Genomic DNA, 25350 nt, shown 5'->3' with positions numbered 1-25350 from the left:
ACTTTTCATGCAAATGAAATGACATACCATATAGAAAACTTTGGATATGCCTACACACCCATACATATGCATGCACAAAAAGATATTTTGGCACATATGTCTCCTGTAGTTGATTTTAATGAACTTCATATGAAAGGTTTTTGGAGGCACGATGGAAAGTGTGTCACCTTGGCATTTATCTACAGATGCTTATTCTGAACTTTAAGATTATGCAGCATGTTGGCTGTTTTTTTCTTTTTCTTTTTTTTTCACTGGGAAGAAGTGTGGTGCCTTAATGGACTTGATAATGGGGATCTGTCTTGTGACAGCCATTACCGCCTGAGTTTAATGCGCACTCTCGAGGTAGTATGTTGACATTTTCAGGTTGGCACAAGCAAAGGCTTGGCTTGTCACGCATGCTGCTCCTATGTGCCCAGCCTTTCAAGGATAATGAGCTAATTTGTTTTTCAACAGGGCAGTGCTAACGTTAAGAAGAGAGCAGACTTTCAGGGGAAAGTCAGTTCCTTTTTAGAAAGAAAGAAAGAACTGACTCCTCAATGTGACAGAGAATTGCTTTGAATTGTATGTGCTCATTCTTCCAGCAATTTTGTGCACAGTTACTTTATTAGGCTTTAGGTCTTGATGTGGTCCTTGAAACTGCAGGCTCATTATTTAGTTCAACAAGGTAATGCAAGATGAGAGTAAAAGTGTGAAAACCTTTTGCTTGTAAAAGCAACATCTTTGTAAGAAACCGAGAAAGCAAAACTACACATTGTGTAACTATTCATAGAATACACGTGCATTGGTTGGAATATTTTCAAACTTTAAATATAATCTAGTGATTAGCAAGTTAAAGACAGAAATCCTTAATTACACTGGTGAAATAAATTAAGTAGGAAATGAATAATAGATAAGCTGCTGACTGTTGCTATAATTATTTTTCGTGCAACCATTGCATGTAAATTCAAGATAATAAGCGAAGCTTATTGGAACTTAGGAGATTCCGGCGTTCAGAATTAAAAACACTTGTGACAACAAGGAGTGAATATAGATTATTGTTCCTTCAAGGAGAGAAAAACGTTACATCTTCTGCATTAACAAGTCATTCAAATTACTTATGGAAGTCAACCTCCCTTTTTTTTTTTTTCCACCTGCTGCTGGCTGAACTCCAAGGATTTAAATTCCCGGTGAAGAATCTCCACCACGGACAGCCTTGCATCGAAACTGGACAAACGTTGGTCGATCGACTCCAGTATGTCAGCAATATTTTTGCCGGCTGGCGATGTTGTGCCGGGGGAATCTGCCGGGCGACATCTTTTCGACGACGGCGTCTCAGATTTGGCCGGGGAAGATGCACTCTGGGCCTTCTTCATTACGAGATCCTGGAAGCACTGATCAATGTAATCTTGGAGAGCCTCTAAACTCCCCCCATTGTTCTCCAGGGTGTTGGAGATGAGTTAGACAAATGTTGTTAGTTATGTTGTTAGTCATAAGACAATTGATAAGTGTACTTGGCAATACTGAAGCTTAAAGGAATTTGTTCAATTCTAAACTACCATTCGCTTTAATTTCCCCAAAAATCTCCGGCGTCTGACGTCAGTTACAACATGAGTCGCTTACCCTGTCCGTCACTTCCGTCACTTACCGCACCCCCATCTCCTTAAAAATATTGCTTAAAATGGAGAATGGCTTAATGAGATATTCTATTTGCCATAGTTACTACATTACGTTACTGTTCAAAGGTCTTAAGTCACACATTGTTTCTTTGCATATTACTAGCAAAATAGGAAATCAGTGCATCGATAATTCAAGGTACAGTACTTAAGGCAAAAACAGAGTTTGTACAGTCTCAACAAGTTTTAAAATCAGTTCATCTTTATTCTTCAGCATGGCCTGAACTCTCTTATACAAGGTTTCTTCAGATTTCTTAGTCTTCAGAAGTATCTCTCTAGGATTCTTGAAGGACCTTCCAAAGCTCTTCTTTGGATGCTGCTTGCCTTTTGTTCCAATCTCTATCAAAATTGTCCCATACTGCTCTAGTACTCTTAAGGTCCAGACTCGACTCTAACAGCGATTTCTCACTGTTTTCTTGGTTAAGAATGGATTCTTGACAGCCACCCTTCTATTTAGGCCATTTCTCATGAGATTTTGGTAAACGGTAGCTACAAAGGACCAAATGTATCTCTCAGGGCTTCCAACTACTGCTGCTGTAGATGTTTTTAAGGCTGCAACTTCTGTTGTCCTCCTTCTTGTTTACTTTTCTATTTTTTAAGCACATATTTCACACCATACTAAGATGTGCCAAGTTTTCAGCTAATAGCTCTTTGGCCAGGATACTAATTTATGCTGGTCAAGCTGTGTTAACTTTGGTATGTTTATTTAACTAAGTGTTTAGGTGACTTACTAAAAAAGGAAAACATTCTTCTGAAAATGGCTGGGTACAAGAACTGGATGGAAAATGAGTGCAAAACCAGAAACTGTGCACAAAAATGTTCTCAAAGAACTTTAGAAAGCCAGGAGAACCATTGCTCAGTACCACATTAAATTAAAAGTTTGGTTCTATCGAAGCAAAGTATAAAGAAACTTAAACTCAACTCATTCCCTGTTTTTTTTTTTCTTGTCTTCTTTTTTCAAGCAACAAAATAACTGAAACTACTGGGTTTAAACTGACAGGATCCATCTTCACAGAACTGATCAAACTTGTGCCAGAGAGATAAGATAGCCGAGAAAGATTAATGCATGACATATTCATTACTTTTGCACATCACACTCCTCTTATTAAGTGTGTTCAGATAAACACCAGAGCGTATTAAAATAACATCCCATGTAATTAGCCGACCTAATATCCTTAAGCAGAGTGATTTTAATCTGAATAAAAAATTGTGCGCATGTAACAGGGGCGATCGTGGCTCAAGAGTTGGGAGTTCGCCTTGTAATCGGAAGGTTGCCGGTTCGAGCCCCGGCTCAGACAGTCTCGGTCGTTGTGTCCTTGGGCAAGACACTTCACCCGTTGCCTACTGGTGGTGGTCAGAGGGCCCGGTGGCGCCAGTGTCCGGCAGCCTCGCCTCTGTCAGTGCGCCCCAGGGTGGCTGTGGCTACAATGTAGCTTGCCATCACCAGTGTGTGAATGGATGGATGACTGGATATGTAAAGCGCTTTGGGGTCCTTAGGGACTAGTAAAAGCGCTATATAAATACAGGCCATTTACCATTTAACAGCTGCTGCTGTTTGTTTACTGTTGTTCACACCATTACCCTCATCTTAAGACCCCGCTTGTGTTAATTGCAGTTTCATTAATGATTACTTCTTTAAAAATGACTGCCTATAGTATTTACAGGGTTTGCTATGGTGAAGGGAAGTAATGTTAAAGATCATTTGAACAGATTCAGGATGTAAAATTGACAGGAGCTTTCAAAGTTACATTGTTTTCTATTGGTGCATGACAGAGGTTTGGCTCAAGTCCACAGGTGGTTCACTCTGAGTTCAGCCAGTGTTTCAACCAACCACTCATACCCCAATTGTGGCCCCTTTCAGCCGTATTGATCGACTACATTTTTTTAATTTAGATGTGTCATGTTAAAACACTGAACAATAAATTTGTCACTTCAATTTTTTAGAATAAAAAAAAGAATTTTAATATCCTATACTAATGGCAAAACTTAATTACACAGTTCTTGTGTCTTTTAACTGCCTGACATTTAATTTGTGTATTGCTCAGCTCAGCAGGATGAATCAACATCGTGAGCCCATCAAGTTGATTTAACACGTAGGAAGAAGGCTGTTTCTCCCTCTGACTCAGGTCTTAGATAATGGTGGGAGTGGATTTCAGTGAATTACTTTGCAAAGTAGGTGAACACCTATCTGCCATCAGGCTTGCAGAAGAACACATGTCCAGCTTTGTTCAAGCTGTGGGAACAGGTGGCTGTGATCTTATGTGCCAACATGAGCTTTAGTGGAGATGGTAGGCTAACAGACTTCAACACTAGCAATGTGCAAGCCACTGAAAGAGGGAATATAATGTAAATCGGAATAGGAAAAGGTATCGAGGACATTTCTTTACAGTAAAAGAAACCTAAAACTTAAAGTTTTGCTGAGAAAATGTAACATAAATGGTGCAAGAACTAGTTGGATCAGTATTGCACAGCATTGATCTAAGATGCTATTTTTCACAGAAAAAGTACTGAAGGGCAGTGCCCAACAGCATTGAACTTGTGCTAGTAAGTTGTGCCAAAACACTGTGCAGAGTACATGTGGAAACCATGAGCACACATCTTCATCTCTCAAAATGCTTCTGCTCCCTATTCATATGGGATGTTTGGGCTGCGTGCATCCCAGTACAAAAAGCTAATAATGCCAGCAAAGCTAATAATTGAAAGCACCAGGTTTAATACAAAACAGTGTTAACAGCATGCTGTCATTTAAGACTTAAATGGAATCTATTTGGGTTTTCTAGAGTAATCTAAGCTTATTGGAGTCTGCTACAGCAGTTTTGCATAAATCACAAAATAATCCTTAAGGCCTTAGTGCAGCCTTTCAGTTTAACCCGTGTCTAAAAGAAACTGTGTCAGTTCATTTTATGGAATCTTTCATCTGATCGGCTTCCCAACACAAATCAAAGATTTGAACAGTAGGTAGGTGGCATTATCTTTTGTTTTAAATCATCATATTAAGATCATTAAAAAATGAACAGCAAGTGTATAGAGTGAGTTTGAAGCTGGAGCTTTACAGTATAAATGGCAACAAAAATTGAGAAAATTGTCTTTTATCCCTTTTCAACATTTTGCTGGGATTCATTCCAGACTATAGAGATTCATATCTACCCACAGATGTGCCTAACCACATCTAACTGTAGCAGCTCCACTATTGCTACTGAACCATTAGCTGCTGCAGACAGATTAAGTTGACTTATAAAGTGAACTCAGAGTTGCCAAAAGAGCTTAAAAACTTACATCTGTGAGATGCCATGGGGAACTTAACCCTCTCCGGCTCAAATTAAACTTTTTGTTGCTAATGCACAACCAAGTCCTTCAGTGGTACTTCTGAGTAAAACAAACTCATAAAATATGTATGTGGGGTAATCAGGTTGTTAAATTTTAACTGTTGCAAATCGGCAACGCCTGCCTTGAGAGGGTTAAAGGGGTTGTCCTCTGGAGCCCAGTCCCAGTATAATGCCTAATGCAATCATCTGTTTTGCAGATCGACTTTATTATTAGTTCCTAAAGAGCTGCCAGTTATTTGACCACAGTTGTATTTATGTACGTATTTAAAGTTTGCTCATTTTAATGTAGCTATGTTTTTGTTTTGTTTTTTTTAAATCCACTGACTGCTACTGTTGCACAGAGAAAGATAGCATCCTTAATTGAACTTATGCTAATTCATTATTTATCTTGCATATTTAAGGTATTGTTTGAGATGCAGATGGGCTTGAACAGACAAGGGCAGGTTGTGATAACCAACGTGCAGGGTGACATTAACAGGGCACACGCGAAGCAAACCCACAGAGATCAGATGAAAAAGAAAAAAGCCAAGAGAGATCTGTCGACAGGGAGAAAGAAAAGGAGACCAGAAAAGTACAAACAGAGAGAGACAAAGAAAGAGATGATATCAGAGCAAATGACACATTGCCAAGAGAGCGCGTGAGATGTTTCCTAATTCCACTCAGTCTATCCCTGTGGTGAATGAGTCCTGATTATCCTCTGAAAATGCTAGCCAATCTTTCTTGATAACACCATCCAAATCAATCATCACAAAACCCAAACACATGTTTACCACATCAAAACTAGGTTTGCTATTCACCTGATTCAATATTCAGCACGCTGCTGCCAATGAAGCACCTTGTCCCAACAGGCATGGCCGCATGTTAATTCCAAGAAGGCTAATCAGACAAGCATAAAAAGAGAAGAGAAAAAAAGGCAACATGCACGCACACACACACACATGTCATTGCATACATAAAAGACTGTTGTGTGCATTACACTGACCATATTAGCCCTGGAAGCTACAGCGGCTGTGCTGATGGGAGAACAAGTGACAGAGAGTCAAAAGCACTCTGAAAAAAATAAGGGACTTAAGAGATACCAAAGAAACAAAGAGTGGTGGGAATTCATTTAAATGGATTAATATATATGCAGTTCCAGATTGCCGTTTGTGCTCTTGTTCTTACAGACATCAAGTTAATCTTAGAAGTAGAATCACTGTCTTTAATGTTACTGCCTCAGACTCCACACACATGTCTGCTCTGTGAAGTACATCAAAAGCTCACTGCTTCAGGGAAAAGGGTTAAGTCACTGCTGATTGCTCAACAGTTGAAACTGATGCCATAAGACATGGCAGCTAGTTGTATCACATTCTGGTGTTGTTGTTTTTATCATTGTCTGGTGGCATCTGCTTCACTGTCAGAATGGCGAATAATCAATGACTCAGCAGTTTTTGACAAATGTACATTGGGTGTGCCTTCAAGTTTTTTCTATATGTTTGTTTACCTTGTTTACAAAATGTACAGGGAGTGGGTTCCTTTAGGTCAAGCGCTTCTCGCAGCCTGCAGAGTACACTATATTTCTTTTCCTTTCACATCTCCTGGGTACCACCAGCAGCCAAAAAATTTCCCCGAGCATAAATTTAACAAGGCACAGCAGCTATCTTCTTTTGTCAGCTCTGATGTCATAAATAATAAGATCCAGCTGTCAAAAGCATATTTAACATGGAAACCCAGAGGATGAGACATGAAAGTACTAAAGTACACGCTGGGCCTCATTCTAAACACACAAACCATTCAGATTTTCAACAAAATGTAGATTTTGTGATTGATTGCCGCTTCTTCAGTTCAGAACACAAAGAGAGAAAAGGAAACAATAACTCCATTTGCATGCTTTTGGAAAATGCAACAGTGATTGTAACATATAGTCTATAGATTTTGTACACAACAAAGCAACGCACTGTTTCTCTGTGGCATGCAATTAGTGCAACGCGATCGCTGTGGTGGTTTTAATGCACACAGTTTGGAAAAGTGAATGTGCCTCAAACATTGTGCCTGATAGGACTAACAGGAACTAGTGTAGCATGATTTAAAATACTCTAAAAGATGCCAGCTATGTGTCATTGTTTGTACTGCAACACTGCCACTGTCACACTGAATTATTTACAAGTCAGCAAAGGCATTTTAGCCATTAGAAATTCACAAAGTAATGGCAACAATTGGCTTTGCTGAGAAAGTAAAGAGCAATTGACTTCTGAGTTCTTGCTCTAGTAGAAACATTTTTTTTTAAGTATAACTATTAAACGAATAAAAACCAACAAGCGTTTATAGCATGCATCATATGTAGAAGTGGGCACACTGACATGGAGATGTACTGTAATGCTTTTTAGGCAGCATTAGAAGAGAGATTTCAGAAGACGGTTAACGGGAAATGATGACTACATGCACTTAAATGTGTTTCAAACACCAGCACCTATCTGAAATCTAATTTTAATACAAAAGACTCCAATAAATGCAATGTCTGGTAAAGCCTATGACTTAAATGTATGTTGAGACTCTGAGTTATTTATTGAGTTAATTTCTGAGGCAATAGGCTGTAATGATATTGCATTGAATTGAATTACATCGTGAGGTTTTCCTGGCCCCAGTGGACAAATACGAATTGTACATTAAAGTTCAAAATTCACAAAGGTAATATTTATCATTGCATTCTGCTGAGCTGTAGGTCTTTCTGTTATTGAATCCACCCCCTGAATATAAGCAGTTTTCACTGTACTAAGCTTATTTCTGCTATTCTGTCTGTCACTTATCTGGAGGGTATAATTTACTGAAGTGAAATACTCCATCACAGTTTAGATGACGTGGGCAGTCTTAGCATCAATAGTATTGACAGGGTATATGTACCCTTATCGTAGTCTGACAGATGAGAACAGGTACTAGGAAAGGGCCAAGGATGTTTATCTTCCCAAAAGAGAGCACAAGATGAGATTGAGAGAGTGAAGGAGAGAGCTTGATTTAGAAATGGTTCATACCTACTGCAGGTGCAATGTTGCCGCACATTTATTTGTTGAATGGAGTCTTGGTCCAGCTGCCATATACTGATCTCTCCCATTTGTCCCTTCTGTGTGGTGAAGTCCTATTATGTTGTGGGAAGCTGCCAAAAGCAGTGTGGAAGGACCCATTTATAAGAAATGAGACAAAACATCCCGTCTCCTCTTAGCTGTGCACAATATGGACATTTTAAAGCTCTTGCAAATTATCCAACAGCTAATACATAAAAAGAAGTCCACTGTGTTCCAAAGCCATCAATGACTAATTCAGCAGCAGAGCATTTCAGTCCGTGCCCTTCATATAGTAATCAGTGTGCTGACGGAGTTGAGTTTGATCCAAGTAGAAGTTTGAATGTAAACATATGGTGGGTTTAAATTATTATTTAAAGCTTGAATATTCAATAGAATATTCAAGCTGTGGTATTTTCTTTGTGGAAAATTTGTTAAATCAATAATTCATTAAAATCTGTTTTAATTACATTCAAGTTAATAGTGAAATGTCATGATTTTGATATTCAGAATAAATAGATGTGCGCTTATTATCAAAACAGCAAAAAGCATTGTAGCACCTTAATACTCTGACAAATAATCCCAGATTAATATAAAATCTCCCAGCATAAATGAAGATAAAGCATTTTATTCTGAATCTTGTATTACAAGCTGTCTCAATTAGATCAGAGTTACACCACTGTCACTGTAGGGAAGAGTTGCGTTGACAACACGCAGCATTTATCTCAGTGTTGATTCCCTCCTTTGTATCCTAGGATCGGGCTCTGAGTCAGAGCAAACTAAATGAGACTGTCTTATTTAGGCTGTGAAATCACTGAGACAGGCCCAATTTATGCAATATTCACCAAGGCAGTGGTGTGGTGTTTTGTTTCATCCCTTCATATTACATTGGTAAAATGAGGGCGAGACACTGATGACATCCCGTTTTCGTGGGAAAACAGATTGCAGTGTCTTTTTTCAGTCTGGTGTCTTGATGATAATTTTCTCGCTCCATGGCCCATCTGCACAAAACTGAACTGGTCGGATGAGGCGAGGACTTGAGCAGAAAAATGCCATGTGCTTTTGCTGATCAGGGAGGAATGTATTTTACTGTGATGAGAGGTTTATCAAGTTTTTAAAGATATGCAGCTTTGATTAAAAGTGTTTAAAAATTCATACACCTACTGAATTCATTGTCCATCGATCAACCATATCGTTACTGATAGAAGAAAATGATGAATTCTCCACCGTGGCCATGATAGATTACTGAATCTCTCTTTCCAAATACAGTAACTTCTGCTTCCCCATTTGAGCTGTTACTTTGTAGCATCATGTGCCTTAATTTGTAGTTTATAAATTCTTCCAATTAGTTAAAGTAAATGTTAATCAACTATGTGAATTTAGAGCATTTTGCATGTGTTATTCTGGAAAAGTGAGGTTTTTTATATGACACATGAATAAGAGTGCTGTTGTATGCTGATTCTGGTTGTCAGATAGCTTGCAGGAAATGAAGGATGGCCTCTGTCGACTTCAGGGGGAACATTTAAGAGTCATTATTCCACCATTATCATCCTTGCCAATGACTATAGAGTACTCCTCCCTCCTGTCAGTTGGCTGTCTGCTGTATAATGGGCCTGGGGTGTCCATTACGAAGCCAAAATGGCTGAAGACACTTTAGCCACAGCCTGCTAAAAGCACCTGAAACACAGAGGTTAGGGGAGGTGACTCTGTCCTGATCCTATAGCACAAATGAAGGTGACGATTCCAGTTCACTGCATGACAGCTGATGGAACATTAGGTAAATAATTACACTATACATGAAGCACAAAATACAAATTTATAATCAGTCAATAAATTGCACGTTTAACATTTTGGGGATGATTATGTTTGCTCAGATGCGATGATAAAATAAAATTCCCAGTTCTAACCTGGCTCAGTACTTGTATTTCAGGTACACAGTGTGAAACATTAAAATGAAAGGTTCTCATTTTAATTCCATGTCACTCAGTCCTCGGGATTCACCTTTCACTGATATCCTAAAATCAGCCAGTGCTTTCCTTGTAAAGCTCTGCTTTTGAGCTTTGAATCTCACACTTAAAATAAAAATAAAGGTGTTCAGATTAGGTTAAAATATACCAGATACTAAAGTTTTTGTTATGTTTGCTCCTTTTTGTTTTGTTTTTTTTTTATTATAATTTTCTTCTGTTCTGCCTTACATTAGAAAAGTCATTTGTGCAACCAGTCGTTTATTTATACTGCAGTTTATTATGCTACTGCTTAATACTCGCAGAAATGTGTTTTATTACCCATAAACCCTTGGAATGTTATACTTCCTGCCCTTGCCTTCATTTTAAAAAATGGCTGTCCCTTGGTAATCAATGAAATGTGCAAACTATGCATTTCTTCTTTTCTGTATTCACCAAAATCTGAAATGGACAGTCCCAAACTCATCATTTCAACTTAGAATTCATATACCCGGTATGTTCTGTCAATGGACAAACTGATCCAGGTCTATTACAAGTATCTTAATGGCACAGGAAGCTGGAATTCAAACCAATATTACACCCTTCCCAACTCTGTAAAGTTTGTAGTGAGTAGGCTGCACCTGAGAGTGAAACTTGTTAAAAGAGAATCGGTAACTCTTGGGAGCAGACTGTTTCCAGTGTGTAGTTCAATACATATTGTTGTTGCCAACAGACACATTTAGATGTTGTATCCAAGTTGAAGCATGTACTAGATTTGATCACTGCTGCTGGCATGACTTGGGCAACATAAAGGTATTTCATGGTGCCCTACAGAAAATTTGCCAAATGCCCTTTTGCACACCTTGGCTTGCATGTATGACTGTCTGTCTGTCTCTCCCACTCATGTACAAACTGTAAGACACTTCCTGGCCTGAGGAACATTTTCTTGAATTCCCCTGAGCATTCATGCAAAAAGCTACAAATAATCTCTCCACTACTCCCGCACCCCTTTCCTAATTCTCTCACATTTCTATTCTTATTCTTTTTTTCTTGTTTTACTTAAACCACTACAACCACGAATACAGTGCATGCCCGTCTACCTGAGATGCCCGATATTCCTTCATTCAGTCTCCTATTTAGTATGTTACTTAGTTTCCTCATACTTCCTCTAGTCGTGATTTAGAGTGCACTAATGTAGTCATGTGCATGCAGTCAGCAGATGAAATCGCCATTTGTCACATTAATAGTCCAGCTCTTCTGCCATACTTTCTCACACACACATCCACAGTCCTCTCCCACTATGTCTCCATTCAGTATCATCTCGCCTCACCACTTCTTCTCAGACCCTTATTCTCATTTATTTTCATCACAAAAACCTTTCTCTTTTTTTCACTTTTGCACGAAGGTTTTAATATCACATCTTACTTTCATGTTTATGATATGTTTGTGTACTTATTATGAAGGGGTTTGAATGATATAATTTGGTATTAGACCGCATCATTTTTCCTTTGTGCCAGATTCTGTAGACACTGAAGTAGACCATATAATTAGGAAGTATTATTAAATTCAGTGAGAGAACATTTAATTGCTGTTTTGTACATTATGCTCAGCTGTTTGTGCAATTATAAAAGCCCTGCTGTGCGAGAGACAGTGAGTTGAATTTTAAAAGTAGCATTTGTCATAGACTGTCCCATGTCACATGCAAAATTCGACAATCCCTGTAGTAGATGATTATGCAGCATATAACAGAGAGAGCTTGAAATTAAATGCAAATTCAATATTCTTCATTTAAGCTGTTTTGCATTTGTATTCCTATCACTTTCTCTTTTGTGGTGATTGTGTTTTTCTCTGTTTTGCATCTCATAACCAAAGGGAAAACGGGAGCATACTCCGGGGGAAGGGTTAGGTCAACATTAAAGGGCTAACACTTTTTCATCTTAGAAACATGACAGGAATATAAGATGAGAAACTGATACGGGGTCAGAATGAGTCTTAGGGCTTGTGAAAATAGCATAATGCAATACATTTACACAGGTTTAGCAAATTTGATGCAAATATAACAATAATTTAATAATAATAAAAATAAATAAATATTTTTTTATCTGTAAGAAGGTTCAATAAGTACTAAGTTTTCAAAAAAATATAATTTTCTACCAATAATTTCATGGTTCACACTTTAAAGGGTTAAATGTAATCAGTTATTTGAAGATATAAAAGTATCTCGTTGAGTACCTCATCTTTGAAAGATGTGTCATTTTGTTCCGCTAGATGTGGTGACCTTCCCTAAGAGGATCAAAAATAGATTCCCCCCCCCAAAATTGCACGTGTAAATAGAGATGTAGGGACTTTAAAACCACCACAGACATTACAAGCATGTGTCTGCAGTCCTAATCCCTGCTTGTTTACAGATTTTCACCACCATTACACATAAAACCAAGAGAAAGAGTGAAGGATATGTAGGACCATATCAAGCTGGGACTCACATGAGGCATCATTACATCTTAAAATATTCCTGATTTTAATTCATGCCAGATTCTTCCCACTTAGCCACCTCTTCTGTTTTGATAAGAACCCCACAGTCTCAGGTAGCTCTCTGCTGTTTTCAAGTAGCAGTTTCCGTTAGCAAGCGCTTTCCCTTTTTGTCTGTGGACAAGGATTAGAAGATACACTCACTCATCAACCTCATCTTCCACTGAATCTCTCAGCTACACATTATATTATAACTTTAGGGCAAACCTCCAACTTTTAGTGATCATTTCTCAACTAAGGGTCAGAAATAATCTTAAGTAGGATATAGCATCTTATTTTTTTTTTTAAGACCAAGTGGAAAAAAATATGTTATTTTAAAATTAAATCCATGTCGGAATTGATTATGTTTTCATATCTTATTCCTTTTCTTCTTCTAATCTAATTTTCCCAATAAAATGTTTCTCAGTGCTTTGCCCTTAATTTCTTCCTGTGTTCTTTCTTTGCGTATTCACAAAGTCTGTTTTGTTTTGTTTTTTGTCTTCTGTCCAGCATGCGAGCTGATGAACCAAGGGATCCTCGCGCTGGTTACATCTACAGGCTGTGCAGCTGCAAGTGCCCTGCAGTCTCTGACAGATGCAATGCACATCCCCCACCTCTTCATTCAAAGAAATGGGGATGGCGCACCCCGTACTGCCTGTCAGCTCAACCCGAGCCCAGACGGAGAGAGCTACACACTGGCTGCACGGCCACCTGTTCGAATCAGCGACGTCCTGCTCACTCTTGTATCTGAACTGCACTGGCAGAAGTTCATCATCTTTTACGAGAGCGACTACGGTGAGTTGGGAAAAACGAGAGCACCTTAACAACAAATATATCTCATAAACATGACATTTGTATGTAAGATGGTTTCACTGCTTTCATTTAAATGTAAATATCCTATAACTATCTTCTGAGATGAAGATCAGGCTGCTGCTGCAGTAAAGCCGTATTAACGCTGAGAATTCATGTGCCTAAAAGAATAGACCAAGTGAGAAGTAAGCTGAAGGAACATCATCACTCCCACACAATCACATACTGTACTTCCCGCTGTTAAAAAATAAATCAAAAGTTCAGGAGGGAAAAAAAAAATAACGACATCTCACTGCTGCATTCAGTTTTAGCAGTATTGTCATGAAGAAACAAGTATGAGCTTAATTGGCTCATTTGTGGTGCAGTCATCTGTGAGGATGTGTCCCAACAGTACTTTATATATTCTCAAATGTTCTTCATTTCTATTTAATTATTTTCACTATGAGTTCCCTGTGAACCAGACCTTTTGTGACCCACATTTGGGCAATTCACTGTGGATCAAGGAGTGATTGGCAAGGCAGTGGAAGGGTAGGAGAATGAAGTGGGCATATAAAGCCTTTTGCTGCATTGCCATTCATCAGATGAGACTTTGTCTCTGCTGGCTAATCTTTTTAGTTCTGGGAAGAGTGGAGTCCAGAAGGCAGTATAAATCTGTTTTATTTTTCCAGTACTGAAAACAACTGAGCTAAAGTTGATATAGTGTATAGTAAAGCAAGCCATCAGAATACCGGGGCCCCAGGCAAGTTCCCAACTGTAACTTGGTCACTATGTGTTTGACATGTTGGCTTACATTTACAAAGCTCTGTCCTTGGATTTCTTTCTGTCATTGCTACTCTTTGCAGAAATGCACTCTCAGCATTGAGTTGGATCAATGAAAGTCCACTACAGAAGGAAACCTGTCTGTGCTTCATTTTGACAAGCTGCCTTGCTTTTCTTTCTGACTAGCTGTCTATCTGACTAACTAGCTCTCTATATGTCTGTCTCATGGGGTCAGCATGTGTCTGACCATCTGTTTTGCTATAGATCTTTCTTTATCACTGGCTCGCTGCCTATCTGTGGTAACCAGTGCTAACTGTCCTTTTTATAATGAGCTTGACTGCCTGCCATGTGTTTTGTTAGCTATATAGAGTGGATAGCTTAAAATCTCTGACTAACTGTCTGTCTTTCTATCCAGCAAAGCCATTGTTTGTGTGTCTCAATTCCAATCATCATACTTTAATAGATTCATGTGCAGTTTGGGAAATGTTAAGGCTTTATTTTGTCCTTGTTCACTACACATATCCTAGTCAGCATAATGTACTATAAATTTAGTTAGAGGTAACCTAAAGCGGCGTTCAAATAATTATTGCCATTAAAAGGAAAGAGACAATGGTTAGAAAAGTAGTGCCACATATCATGCTGGCTTTTCTGTTGATAAGCAAACAAAAGTAAACAGAAAGAAAAATCCCAATCAGATTCTTACTTGCCTGTGGTTTTCTTTGAAACAGTGCAAATTCTCCTAAGTACAGTTTGTTTGGGTTTATTTGTTTTTTTTGTTCTTTGTTAGTAAGTTGTTCTAAACACCCTGGAAAACTTTCCATAGTCCTTTTGTGGATTCAGGCTGTCTCAGTTGCTTCTGTCTCTACATGTAATCTGGGACTGACTCAGTGATGTTCATATCAGGGCTCTTTGGAGGCCATGCCATCTGTTGCAGGACACTGTCCATCCAGTCACTAAAGATAGGTTTTTAGCACTGGCTGGTTACTTGGTCTCTTTCTCCTGCTGCAGAAAAACATTTAGGACCAGTCAGACACGTCACATATGGTGTTGTGTGGTGGATAAAAATCAGAACATTCAAAATAACTCAGAATTTTGCACATTGCGGTATGCATATCACATGAAGAAGACTTGGCTCATCAAGAAGCTGTTCTAACAAAGTAGCCTTTTTTAAGTCTGCTAAATTAGACACTACAAAGTCAGCACCACTGACATGTGTGCTTGTGTTACACTATTTAGCTCTGAACTCATTTAATTAAGGAATGTAGCGGCTAATTATGATCCTCATCACAGAACAGTCCAAATACCTGTGGTGTCTGCTTTAAAGCAGTGCAACAGTGACTGACACAACTGTCTGCAAAGAAAAGTGCTGTCTGTTAATCTGTCTAGGCTTTCAGTGAATGTCGAGCTCTTACATATGTTGATTTGAGTTACATTTCTGTGGGAATTCTGGGATACTTTTTTTGCACTGGTACCAATAGAATAATAAATTAAAGAAGATATTTTTTATGAAATTAAGAAGCCAGAAAATGTATAAAATTATCAAAATATTGACATATAAAACAAGAACTACTGACAGTGGATGCTGAGAGGTTGGTTTTCATAGGTATATTTTAGCCAATATCAAAGTTTAGCCCTTTCAGCTAAACTTGTTGATTAGGACTTTTTCCATTTCTAAAGTTAATAAGACACTGTGACACTATTATGCCCTTAGGATGTGTTATGAGTATTTACAGCTACATCGAGTCAACATCTATGTATTTTCTTAAGCTGCAATGTGCTTTTGTCCAGTACATCTTTTAATTAAAGTGACGTACAGATATATGTGTACATATATGTATGTACTAGCGATTTTAACATTAATATTGTTAATATTGTTAAAACCGCCCACCCCCCACGCACAGGGTGATCTACGCTAAGTTGCTAATGGAGATTTACCACGTTATTGCGGTTATGGCATTAACGTCATTTATATACATATACAATATGTATATATATATATATATATACATATATACGTACACATATATGTATACATTGTGGTCTGAAAAAAAGGTTAAATAGACTTGAACATCAACTATTCTACAAACTTTTTAATAATATTGCTTCGTGTCCATATTCAGTCATGTTCATATGTTTATTTGGCTGATTTACTCAGTACCTTATCCCAATCAAAAAGCAGTCAGTGTGAAATGTGCAATGTAGTGATAGTTGAATTTGCTTAACTAATCATAATCTGGGCAAACAGTGAAAAGTAAAAAGCTAAAACATTTAATTAGACGTCACCGGTCCACTGCATTTACTTGATTCAGCCAGTGGACTAAAATGCTCATGATAAATACTGATTTATGTTTAGGTTTGAAAATGTTTCACTTTCTGAAAGACTCTCTGTAGGCAGAAAAGTCAGACACTTTCTCTGAACTTTGACTGAGTTATCAAATGATTTTTATTATTAAATGATATAGAAAAGGTTAGTAAAGGCATAAACCTGGAGTTGAACTACAAGGTGACAGATGGTTGTTAGTGCTGTTAGTAAAGGAACTACATTTCATCTTATTTATTATATATATATATATTTTTGCCTCTTATACCGGGCTGTATTACATAACACTTTCGTTTCATGACAGCAGTGTGAAATTCTGTCAGATCAGTGATGGAACTGCAAAAATGAAATATAGAAACTCCTCACAGCACAGGAGCTCAGATCACATTATCAGTGTTGGCTTCTCTCTTTTTAACAGTGTGAAAATATATATATATATATATATATATATATATATATATATATATAGCAGCTGGATAGCGTAGTGGTTAGACTACACGCCTTTGGAACAGAGGATCGCAAGTTCGATTCCTGCCTGGGGCGTCTGTATCCAGTAAGGGTCCTAAGGCTAGACCCCCTATGCTAAGCAAGCCTACCGCAGACATGAGCGAGACAGATAAATATGAAGGCATGCCGGCTCGGACGTCGCCCGGATCAACAAGGTCCGCGTCAGGTGTTGAGGAACCAGGGCACCCTGGCGAAAAGTGGGCTACTGGAACAAGAAGGCATCGGTGGGCAAGAGACGAAAACAGGGCGTTGTTGGAATGCTACTACGCAAGTAACCCCGGCGGAAGGGGCTACATGAATAGGATGACGGACCTATGGATTCTTCGATACCCAACATCCACAATGACGGCGAAACAACTAGTAGCTCAGTGTTCCAACATTCGAAAGAAGGGACTGCTCTCACAGCTAGAGATTGACGAGGTACAACACAAATGCTACGGCAAGGAGGAGTCAGGACGCCAGGTCAGGGGGGAGATATCATCACCCCCACCCGAGATTGGGTACATAGCCCCAAGTGCGATAGGAGAAGGATCGTTGAGTGCGAGAGGAACTGACCTGAAAAATAGGATAATGGCCAAGCTTGAAACCTGGATACCCCGTAGCCGGCTACCAAGATTACGTGAAGTACCCTCAGAAGGTCTGCTAGATGATGTTAATGCAGCACTACGGGCAATACCTACAACCACGATTACCGACACTAACAAGCTGATCTACAATACGGCATCAGTGAGATGCTTGGCTACAAGTTGAACAGCCACAAGGGGCAGTACCCTCCATGGAGAAGGAGGCTAGAGGCCAAGATCAAAGTAGCACGGAGGGAGGTTAGCCAACTAACGGAGTTGCAGAAAGGTGCGACAAAGAAGGTGCATAAGAAATACAGCAAGCTGTCCATACCTGAGGCCTTGGAAACTGCCAAGCAAAGACTCACAGCCTTGGCCAGCCGCTTGAGGAGGTACACCAGAGAGATAGAAGGCAGGAGAATAAACCAGCTGTTCTCCACAGAACCAGCAAAGGTGTACTCTCAGTGGCAAGGGAACAATAATAAGAGAACAGCACCACCAAGGCTGGAGACAGAGCAATACTGGAAGAGCATATGGGAGAAGGACGCAACCCATAACGGCAATGCTCAGTGGCTAGTGGATCTGAGGGCAGACCACAGCGACCTCCCTGAACAGGGTCCAGTAACCATCACAGTGGCAGATATCCAAGAAAGGGTCTCCAGTATGAAGAGTTGGACAGCACCAGGGCCCGACATGGTTCACGCCTACTGGCTAAAGAAGCTGACTGCACTCCACGAGCGTCTGGCAGCACAAATGAACCAGCTGCTAGTTAACGAGAGACACCCGGAATGGCTAACCGAAGGTCGGACGGTCCTGATCCCCAAGGACCCCAAGAAGGGACCGGTCCCCTCCAACTACCGACCAATAACCTGCCTCAGTACTACATGGAAGCTCCTGTCAGGCATCATATCGGCTAAGATGAACAGGCACATGGGTCAATACATGAGTGGGACACAGAAAGGAATTGGCAAGAATACCAGAGGCGCAAAACACCAGCTACTGGTAGACAGAACAGTCAGCCGAGACTGCAAGACCAGACTGACCAACCTGGATTGATTACAAGAAGGCCTATGACTCAATGCCCCACAGCTGGATACTGGAATGCCTAGAATTGTACAAGATCAATGGGACCCTAAGAGCCTTCATCAGGAACTCAATGGGGATGTGGCGTACAACACTAGAGGCCAACTCCAAGCCCATAGCACAAGTCACCATCAAGTGCGGGATCTACCAAGGAGATGCTCTGTCCCCACTGCTGTTCTGCATAGGCCTGAACCCCCTCAGTGAGATCATTAACAAGACTGGCTACGGATACCGACTACGGAACGGAGCAGTTGTCAGCCACCTCCTGTACATGGATGACATCAAGCTGTATGCCAAGAGTGAACGAGACATCGATTCACTGATCCACACTACCAGGCTATACAGCAATGACATTGGAATGTCGTTCGGACTGGAGAAGTGTAGTCGGATGGTAACAAAGAGAGGGAAGGTAGTCAGAACTGAGGGGATTGAACTACCAGAAGGCAACATTGCAGACATAGAGGACAGTTACAAGTACCTGGGGATCCCGCAGGCAAATGGGAACCATGAAGAGGCCGCTAGAAAGGCTGCAACCACCAAGTACCTGCAGAGGGTCAGGCAAGTCCTGAGGAGTCAGCTGAATGGTAAGAACAAGATCCGGGCCATCAACACGTACGCCCTGCCCGTGATCAGGTACCCTGCTGGGGTAATAGGCTGGCCAAAGGAGGAGATAGAAGCCACTGACATAAAGACAAGAAAGCTCCTTACCATGCATGGAGGGTTTCACCCCAAGTCCAGCACCCGGAGGCTGTACGCTAAGCGGAAGGAAGGGGGCCGGGGACTGGTGAGTGTCAGCACCACAGTCCAGGATGAGACAACGAACATCCAAGAATACATTGGGAAGATGGCCCCAACTGACCGAGTGCTCAGTGAATACCTCAGGCAGCAGAAACCCAAGAAAGAGGAGGGAGACGAGGAACCATCATGGAAGGACAGGCCCCTGCACGGTATGTACCACCGGCAGATAGAGGAGGTGGCTGATATCCAGAAATCCTACCAGTGGCTGGACAAAGCTGGACTGAAAGACAGCACAGAGGCACTAATCATGGCAGCACAAGAACAAGCTCTGAGTACAAGATCCATAGAGGCTGGGGTCTATCACACCAGGCAAGACCCCAGGTGCAGGCTGTGTAAAGATGCCCCAGAGACAATCCAGCACATAACAGCAGGGTGCAAGATGCTAGCAGGCAAGGCATACATGGAACGCCATAACCAAGTGGCCGGCATAGTGTACAGGAACATCTGTGCCGAGTATAACCTGGAAGTCCCGAGGTCAAAATGGGAGATGCCCCCAAGGGTGGTGGAGAATGACCGAGCTAAGATCCTGTGGGACTTCCAGATACAGACGGACAAAATGGTGGTGGCTAACCAACCAGACATAGTGGTGGTAGACAAACAGAAGAAGACGGCCGTAGTGATCGATGTAGCGGTTCCGAATGACAGCAATATCAGGAAGAAGGAACACGAGAAGCTGGAGAAATACCAAGGGCTCAGAGAAGAGCTCGAGAGGATGTGGAGGGTGAAGGTAACGGTGGTCCCCGTGGTAATCGGAGCACTAGGTGCGGTGACTCCCAAGCTAGGCGAGTGGCTCCAGCAGATCCCGGGAACAACATCGGAGATCTCTGTCCAGAAGAGCGCAGTCCTGGGAACAGCTAAGATACTGCGCAGGACCCTCAAGCTCCCAGGCCTCTGGTAAAGGACCCGAGCTTGAAGGATAAACCGCCCACAGGGGCGTGCTGGGTGTTTTATATATATATATATATATAATAAAACAAACTCCCCGCTCACCCCTGTGGGCAGTCAATCCTTCAAGCTCGGGTCCTCTACCAGAGGCCTGGGAGCTTGGGGGTCCTGCGCAGTATCTTAGCTGTTCCCAGGACTGCGCTCTTCTGGACAGAGATCTCTGATGTTGTTCCCGGGATCTGCTGGAGACACTCGCCTAGCTTGGGAGTCACCGCACCTAGTGCTCCGATTACCACTGTCACCTTCACCCTCCACATCTTCTCTGAGCTCTTGGTATTTCTCCAGCTTCTCATGTTCCTTCTTCCTGATATTGCTGTCATTCGGAACCGCTACATCGATCACTATGGCCGTCTTCTTCTATTTGTCTACCACCACTATGTCCGGTTGGTTAGCCACCACCATTTTGTCCGTCTGTATCTGGAAGTCCCACAGGATCTTAGCTCGGTCATTCTCCACCACCCTTGGGGGCATCTCCCATTTTGACCCCAGGACTTCCAGGTTATACTCGGCACAGATGTTCCTGTACACTATGCCGGCCACTTGGTTATGGCGTTCCATGTATGCCTTGCCTGCTAGCATCTTACACCCTGCTGTTATGTGCTGGATTGTCTCTGGGGCATCTTTACACAGCCTGCACCTGGGGTCTTGCCTGGTGTGATAGACCCCAGCCTCTATGGATCTTGTGCTCAGAGCTTGTTCCTGTGCTGCCATGATTAGTGCCTCCATGCTGTCTTTCAGTCCAGCTTTGTCCAGCCACTGGTAGGATTTCTGGGTATCAGCCACCTGAATTGTGAGACTAACACCTTACTCTACATTAGAAGTGTACGGGGTGAGATTTGTGCTTTATTACAGCTTAAACAAGTGGCTTCCCTGACCTCAGGGGTAAAATATATAGCTCAGTGTAATGAAGCGTGTCAGGGGAGCCAATTCATTCCAGTCTCCACCAATGCATCAGTTGCATAAAAAGCACATTATGTAAACAACTTCTACAGCTTCACCTCTTCTGGTTACATTTGTCATTGTACATTTTCTACGTATAATTTGATTCTCAGTTCTGAGAGACCATATTCCATAATTTCTTTCATAAATAACAGAGATAACCTGCTTATACTTCTATAGCTCTAAGAGAAGCTGGACAACACTGTTTTACAGCTGTGAAACATCCTTGTGGTTTTGGCTTTTGTGCCGTCAGATAAATAGAAGAAAGCAAAATTATATGATAATCCTATAACAGCTTATTGCTACCCAACAGATCCTTTCAGCTTTGCTCTTGTTGTTTTTCTTCTTTTTCTTCTTTCTTTAGTCTAATTTTTGTGTTTTTCATTCAGGAGCAGTTTTTATATCTTATGCTGTTTTGTTTCTTTCAGCCTGCCCTACTTTTGCTGATTTAAGTCATGCTCTCTGACAAAACAGAAGGGTATCTGATACTTCAGCTTTTTTTCTTTTCTTTTTTTTTGTGAGAAGGGCCAAACAGATCCAGTTCATGTAAAGGCCATGAAAATTAATCTCTTCCACTGAAAAACAAACTTTTTGATACCAAAGCGAGACTTTGCCATCAAGGACTGTGCAGCCTTTTGTGCGTTCTTTTCAAACCGACTACATTCAAAATGAAACTTTCATACAAAGATGACTGCCCCTGCTGACTTTTTATATATTAATTTAACTAAAGTTATGTGTCTCAGTAGTCTAGTGGTTTACACATTCACGTAACAAGCAAAAGCTTCCCAGTTTAAAACTAGGAAGGAATACAAGTCCCTTTGGGGTTATTTAGAGCATCCCACGTAAAACCTGGGGTGCTAACTGCTGTGGTGTCCTCTTGTGAATAAAGGAGCAGCTGAAGGTAGCTTTCTTTTTCACTAAATTTGCAGTTATGGGTTGAATTTTTGCCCTGACTTTAAATTTTCCATTGTAAACATACCTGTTTATTTTTAGACACCATTAAGCAGAAAGCAAAAAACTGAATAAGTCAATCATGCTATGCTTAGGTGATAATCTATCTTAACATGCCTACCTACCACACACCTGCTCAATAAGCTACTTAAAAGATGTGATTACTAAATGGTAGCTTTTTACTGCTCAAACACAAATTGGATTAATATTGTGTGAGAGTGTGTGTCTGTGTGTGTGTGAGAGAGAGAAAGCTGACTTACACTTGCATTACAAGTATTAAGAGGACAGTCATTAACAGCAAATATTCAAGACTTTAGCCACCAGGACTTCATGGTATAGGTGTGCAGACTATGACATCATCATCAGGTTTGCTGATTTTATATCTGCCACACCTTTGACAAAATGGCCATGAACATAAAATAAAGATCATGGTTGTTCCATTATTTTACGTTTAGTGACCACTTTTAATGAGAGAAAGAGTAGCAATAGATTGCATTTTTGCATTTCTTTTTTGCCCCTCTCACACACTGCACACCCTTTATCTCGGTAACAAATCATGAGAACAACACCGTGCGTGTGCAGACGTCACAGGTTCTGCCACTTGTGCAACAGAGTAGATCCACAGAGTAGTGTGAGAAAGGGGAAAACCTCACACTTGTGGCACAGTACTGACAACAGTTTAGCCAAGAAGTCAATGCATTTGTTCTTTTAAAAAGAAAATCACTAAATCTAACAGCAAGATCACTAATTTGGCAAAGCCGAGGTGAACGGAGGTGAGCCTGCACTTGGTCAGGAATGCTTCTTTAGAGGGACACTCAAGCTGAAATTACATTTCTAAGAATCTAAAAATTGAATATCTAAATCTCAAAATTCAATCCAATCCAACTAATGAATATCTGTCTAGCTGAATTTTCTGGTCCTGCTCTAGCACTACCATGAATAAGGACTTAAAAATGAGGGAAAGGAGAACTACCTCATTTGTGATGCCGTCATTTTTGGCTTAAAGTCAAATGTCTTCACCTTATTTGACTGTAGTTTTGTAACAATCATGGCATATATGATTTCCAGAGTTACTGAAGGTTTAGGCACACTTTTGTAATAGCACTACAAGGTTTAAATTTGTGGATTTGAGTGAAACATTTCAGCATTTGTACTCATATTCATGTCTTTCTTGTGATGAGTTGTAAAATAAAAAGGTTCCAAAAGGCCAGAAAATGCCACAAAAATAACTCTGCTTAAGCCTTTCATGGGGGGAAAGAGATTTTTCTAAACCTTAAGTATCATTTTAAAGGTTTGTGATGTGTTATGTGTATGCCTCTGTGTATGCCATTTAGGGTGTGTTTTACACAATAGCTACTCATAACTGAGTGTATCCTAAAGGAAGCCAAGTATTGATTCTGTGGGGGTGGAAGGACAGTGGGAAGACTATCTGCAAATAAAAGCTTCTTAGAAATTATCTTGTCCTTTTATTATAACAAGAAGAGCATAATAGACAACTGAGTCAAGATTATAGGAAATCTAAAAGAAGGGTTGATTTTTCAGGATGCTCCTTGGCAGGTCTGTCAGAGTTACCTGCACTTAGTAATGACTGTGGAGCAGCTACATCTGTCTCTGTCCTCCCTGTGGTGACCATATCGCTGTTAAAGAAGGAGCGAATTAGCCTGGTATTAGGTGTAAGATTGATTAGGCTGCTTTTGGTCCCAAGTAGGGGGTGGTTCCTATGTAAAACATGCATTTATAACACAGAGAGAGTCTGGACATAGACAAACACAAAGGGTATTTCCCATGGAGTTTTTAGCAAGCCTGCAGCACATCATAGGAAACGTATGGAAGACTTCTACGTCATGTCCTTTTTTAATGCATGTCTTATTGTGTTGCCTGATTTCATCTCTATTAATACTACATTTACACCACAAGGTCTTTAACACTGCCAGCTAACATAACAGCTAATTTCACAGGGAGTAAAAGTACATATGACCTCCATTTATTGGCTCTAATAAGAGTAGAGAGTGATTTAAAAAATAAATTAAAGTGGAAAAGTAATAGAAGATAATACAGAGAATATTTAAATAATAATAGACAATAGAGTGTATACGCGCTTACTGGTCATTTCATAAGGTATAGCTGCTCAGCTTCTCATTAATACAAAGAAGTCAATCACTTCGCAGCAACTCCGTTGAGACGTGTAGACATGTTAAACATCAGTAGGGGAAGAAAGAAAGAGATACTCTGAACATGTCGTGGTTGTTAGTGTCAGGCAGGGTGGTCGGAGTATGTCAGAAACTGTTAATTTAATTTAATTGGATATTCCCACAGGGCAATCTCTAGAGTTTGCTGAGAATGGTCCAAAAAGAGAGAATAACCAGTGATCAGCAGTTCTATAGATGTAAATACCTTTCTGATGGCAGATGTCAGAGGAGAATGGCAGACTGGGGGAAGGTGATTGGATGGCAACAATAAATCAAATAAACACTTGTTACAACCAAAGTACGCAGAAGAGCATCTCTGAACACACAACATGTCAACAGATGGACTGCAGCAGGAGATGAACACATCAGATATCCTTCGTGTCTGCAAAAAAACTAAAACTGGGGCTACAGTTTGTACAAGCCCCAAAACTGGACAAAAGACGATTGGAGAAATGTTGCCTGGCCTTATGTGTCTCAATTTCTGTGGTAACATTTTAATAGTAGAGCCAGAATTTGGCATGCATAGATAGATAGAGTATTAAGAGTATTTCCAGTACCTCATTGAATCTATGACATGAAGAATTAAGGCAGTTCTGAAGGCAAAAGACAGTCCAGTCCAACACTAGCATGGTGTAACTACAGAGGTGTCCAGTGACAGTACATAGCAGTAAAGGAATACTTTTACATGTTTAAAGCTCCCAAAGTACCAATAATAAAAAACAGAAGAAAAACATAGGGAGCAGAAAATGTAAAAACATTATTTGTGGTTATTTCTCAGTTATTCGCATAAATAGCAGCTGCTGATTTCTAATTGACATCAACTAAAGAAATCATACATGGTCAGACATTAATATTTTCCTTAAAAATATGCTTTATTTTCCCAGTTATTAATTGATAATCATGATTTGTTTAGCCAGTAAGTTAAAGTTCGGGATAATAATAAGTTGGGCCTCTGACAAAAAAAACAAAAACTAATTTAATCCTTGTATATTGTGCAAATACTGATTTTTCACTTTTTATTTATC

The 25350-nt window shown here is 40.2% G+C and overlaps 1 protein-coding gene across 5 annotated transcripts in view; it reads left to right on the top strand.

Moving 5' to 3' along the window:
- Positions 1-25350, top strand: part of grid1a (glutamate receptor, ionotropic, delta 1a) — a 299840-nt gene that overhangs the window by 186870 nt on the left and 87620 nt on the right. For all 5 annotated transcript variants that reach the window (XM_080868622.1, XM_080868621.1, XM_080868623.1 and 2 more), the window contains exon 3: positions 12975-13259. In XM_080868622.1, the coding sequence (XP_080724748.1) occupies positions 12975-13259 (285 nt within the window). The remainder of the gene's footprint in view (positions 1-12974; positions 13260-25350) is intronic.

This window comes from Rhamphochromis sp. 'chilingali' (genome assembly GCF_963969265.1).
Source record: "Rhamphochromis sp. 'chilingali' genome assembly, chromosome: 20".
In the NCBI taxonomy this organism is placed as follows: Eukaryota; Metazoa; Chordata; class Actinopteri; order Cichliformes; family Cichlidae; genus Rhamphochromis; species Rhamphochromis sp. 'chilingali'.
Note: the sequence above shows the minus strand (reverse complement) of the source record. Positions and strands in the feature narration are given on the sequence as shown.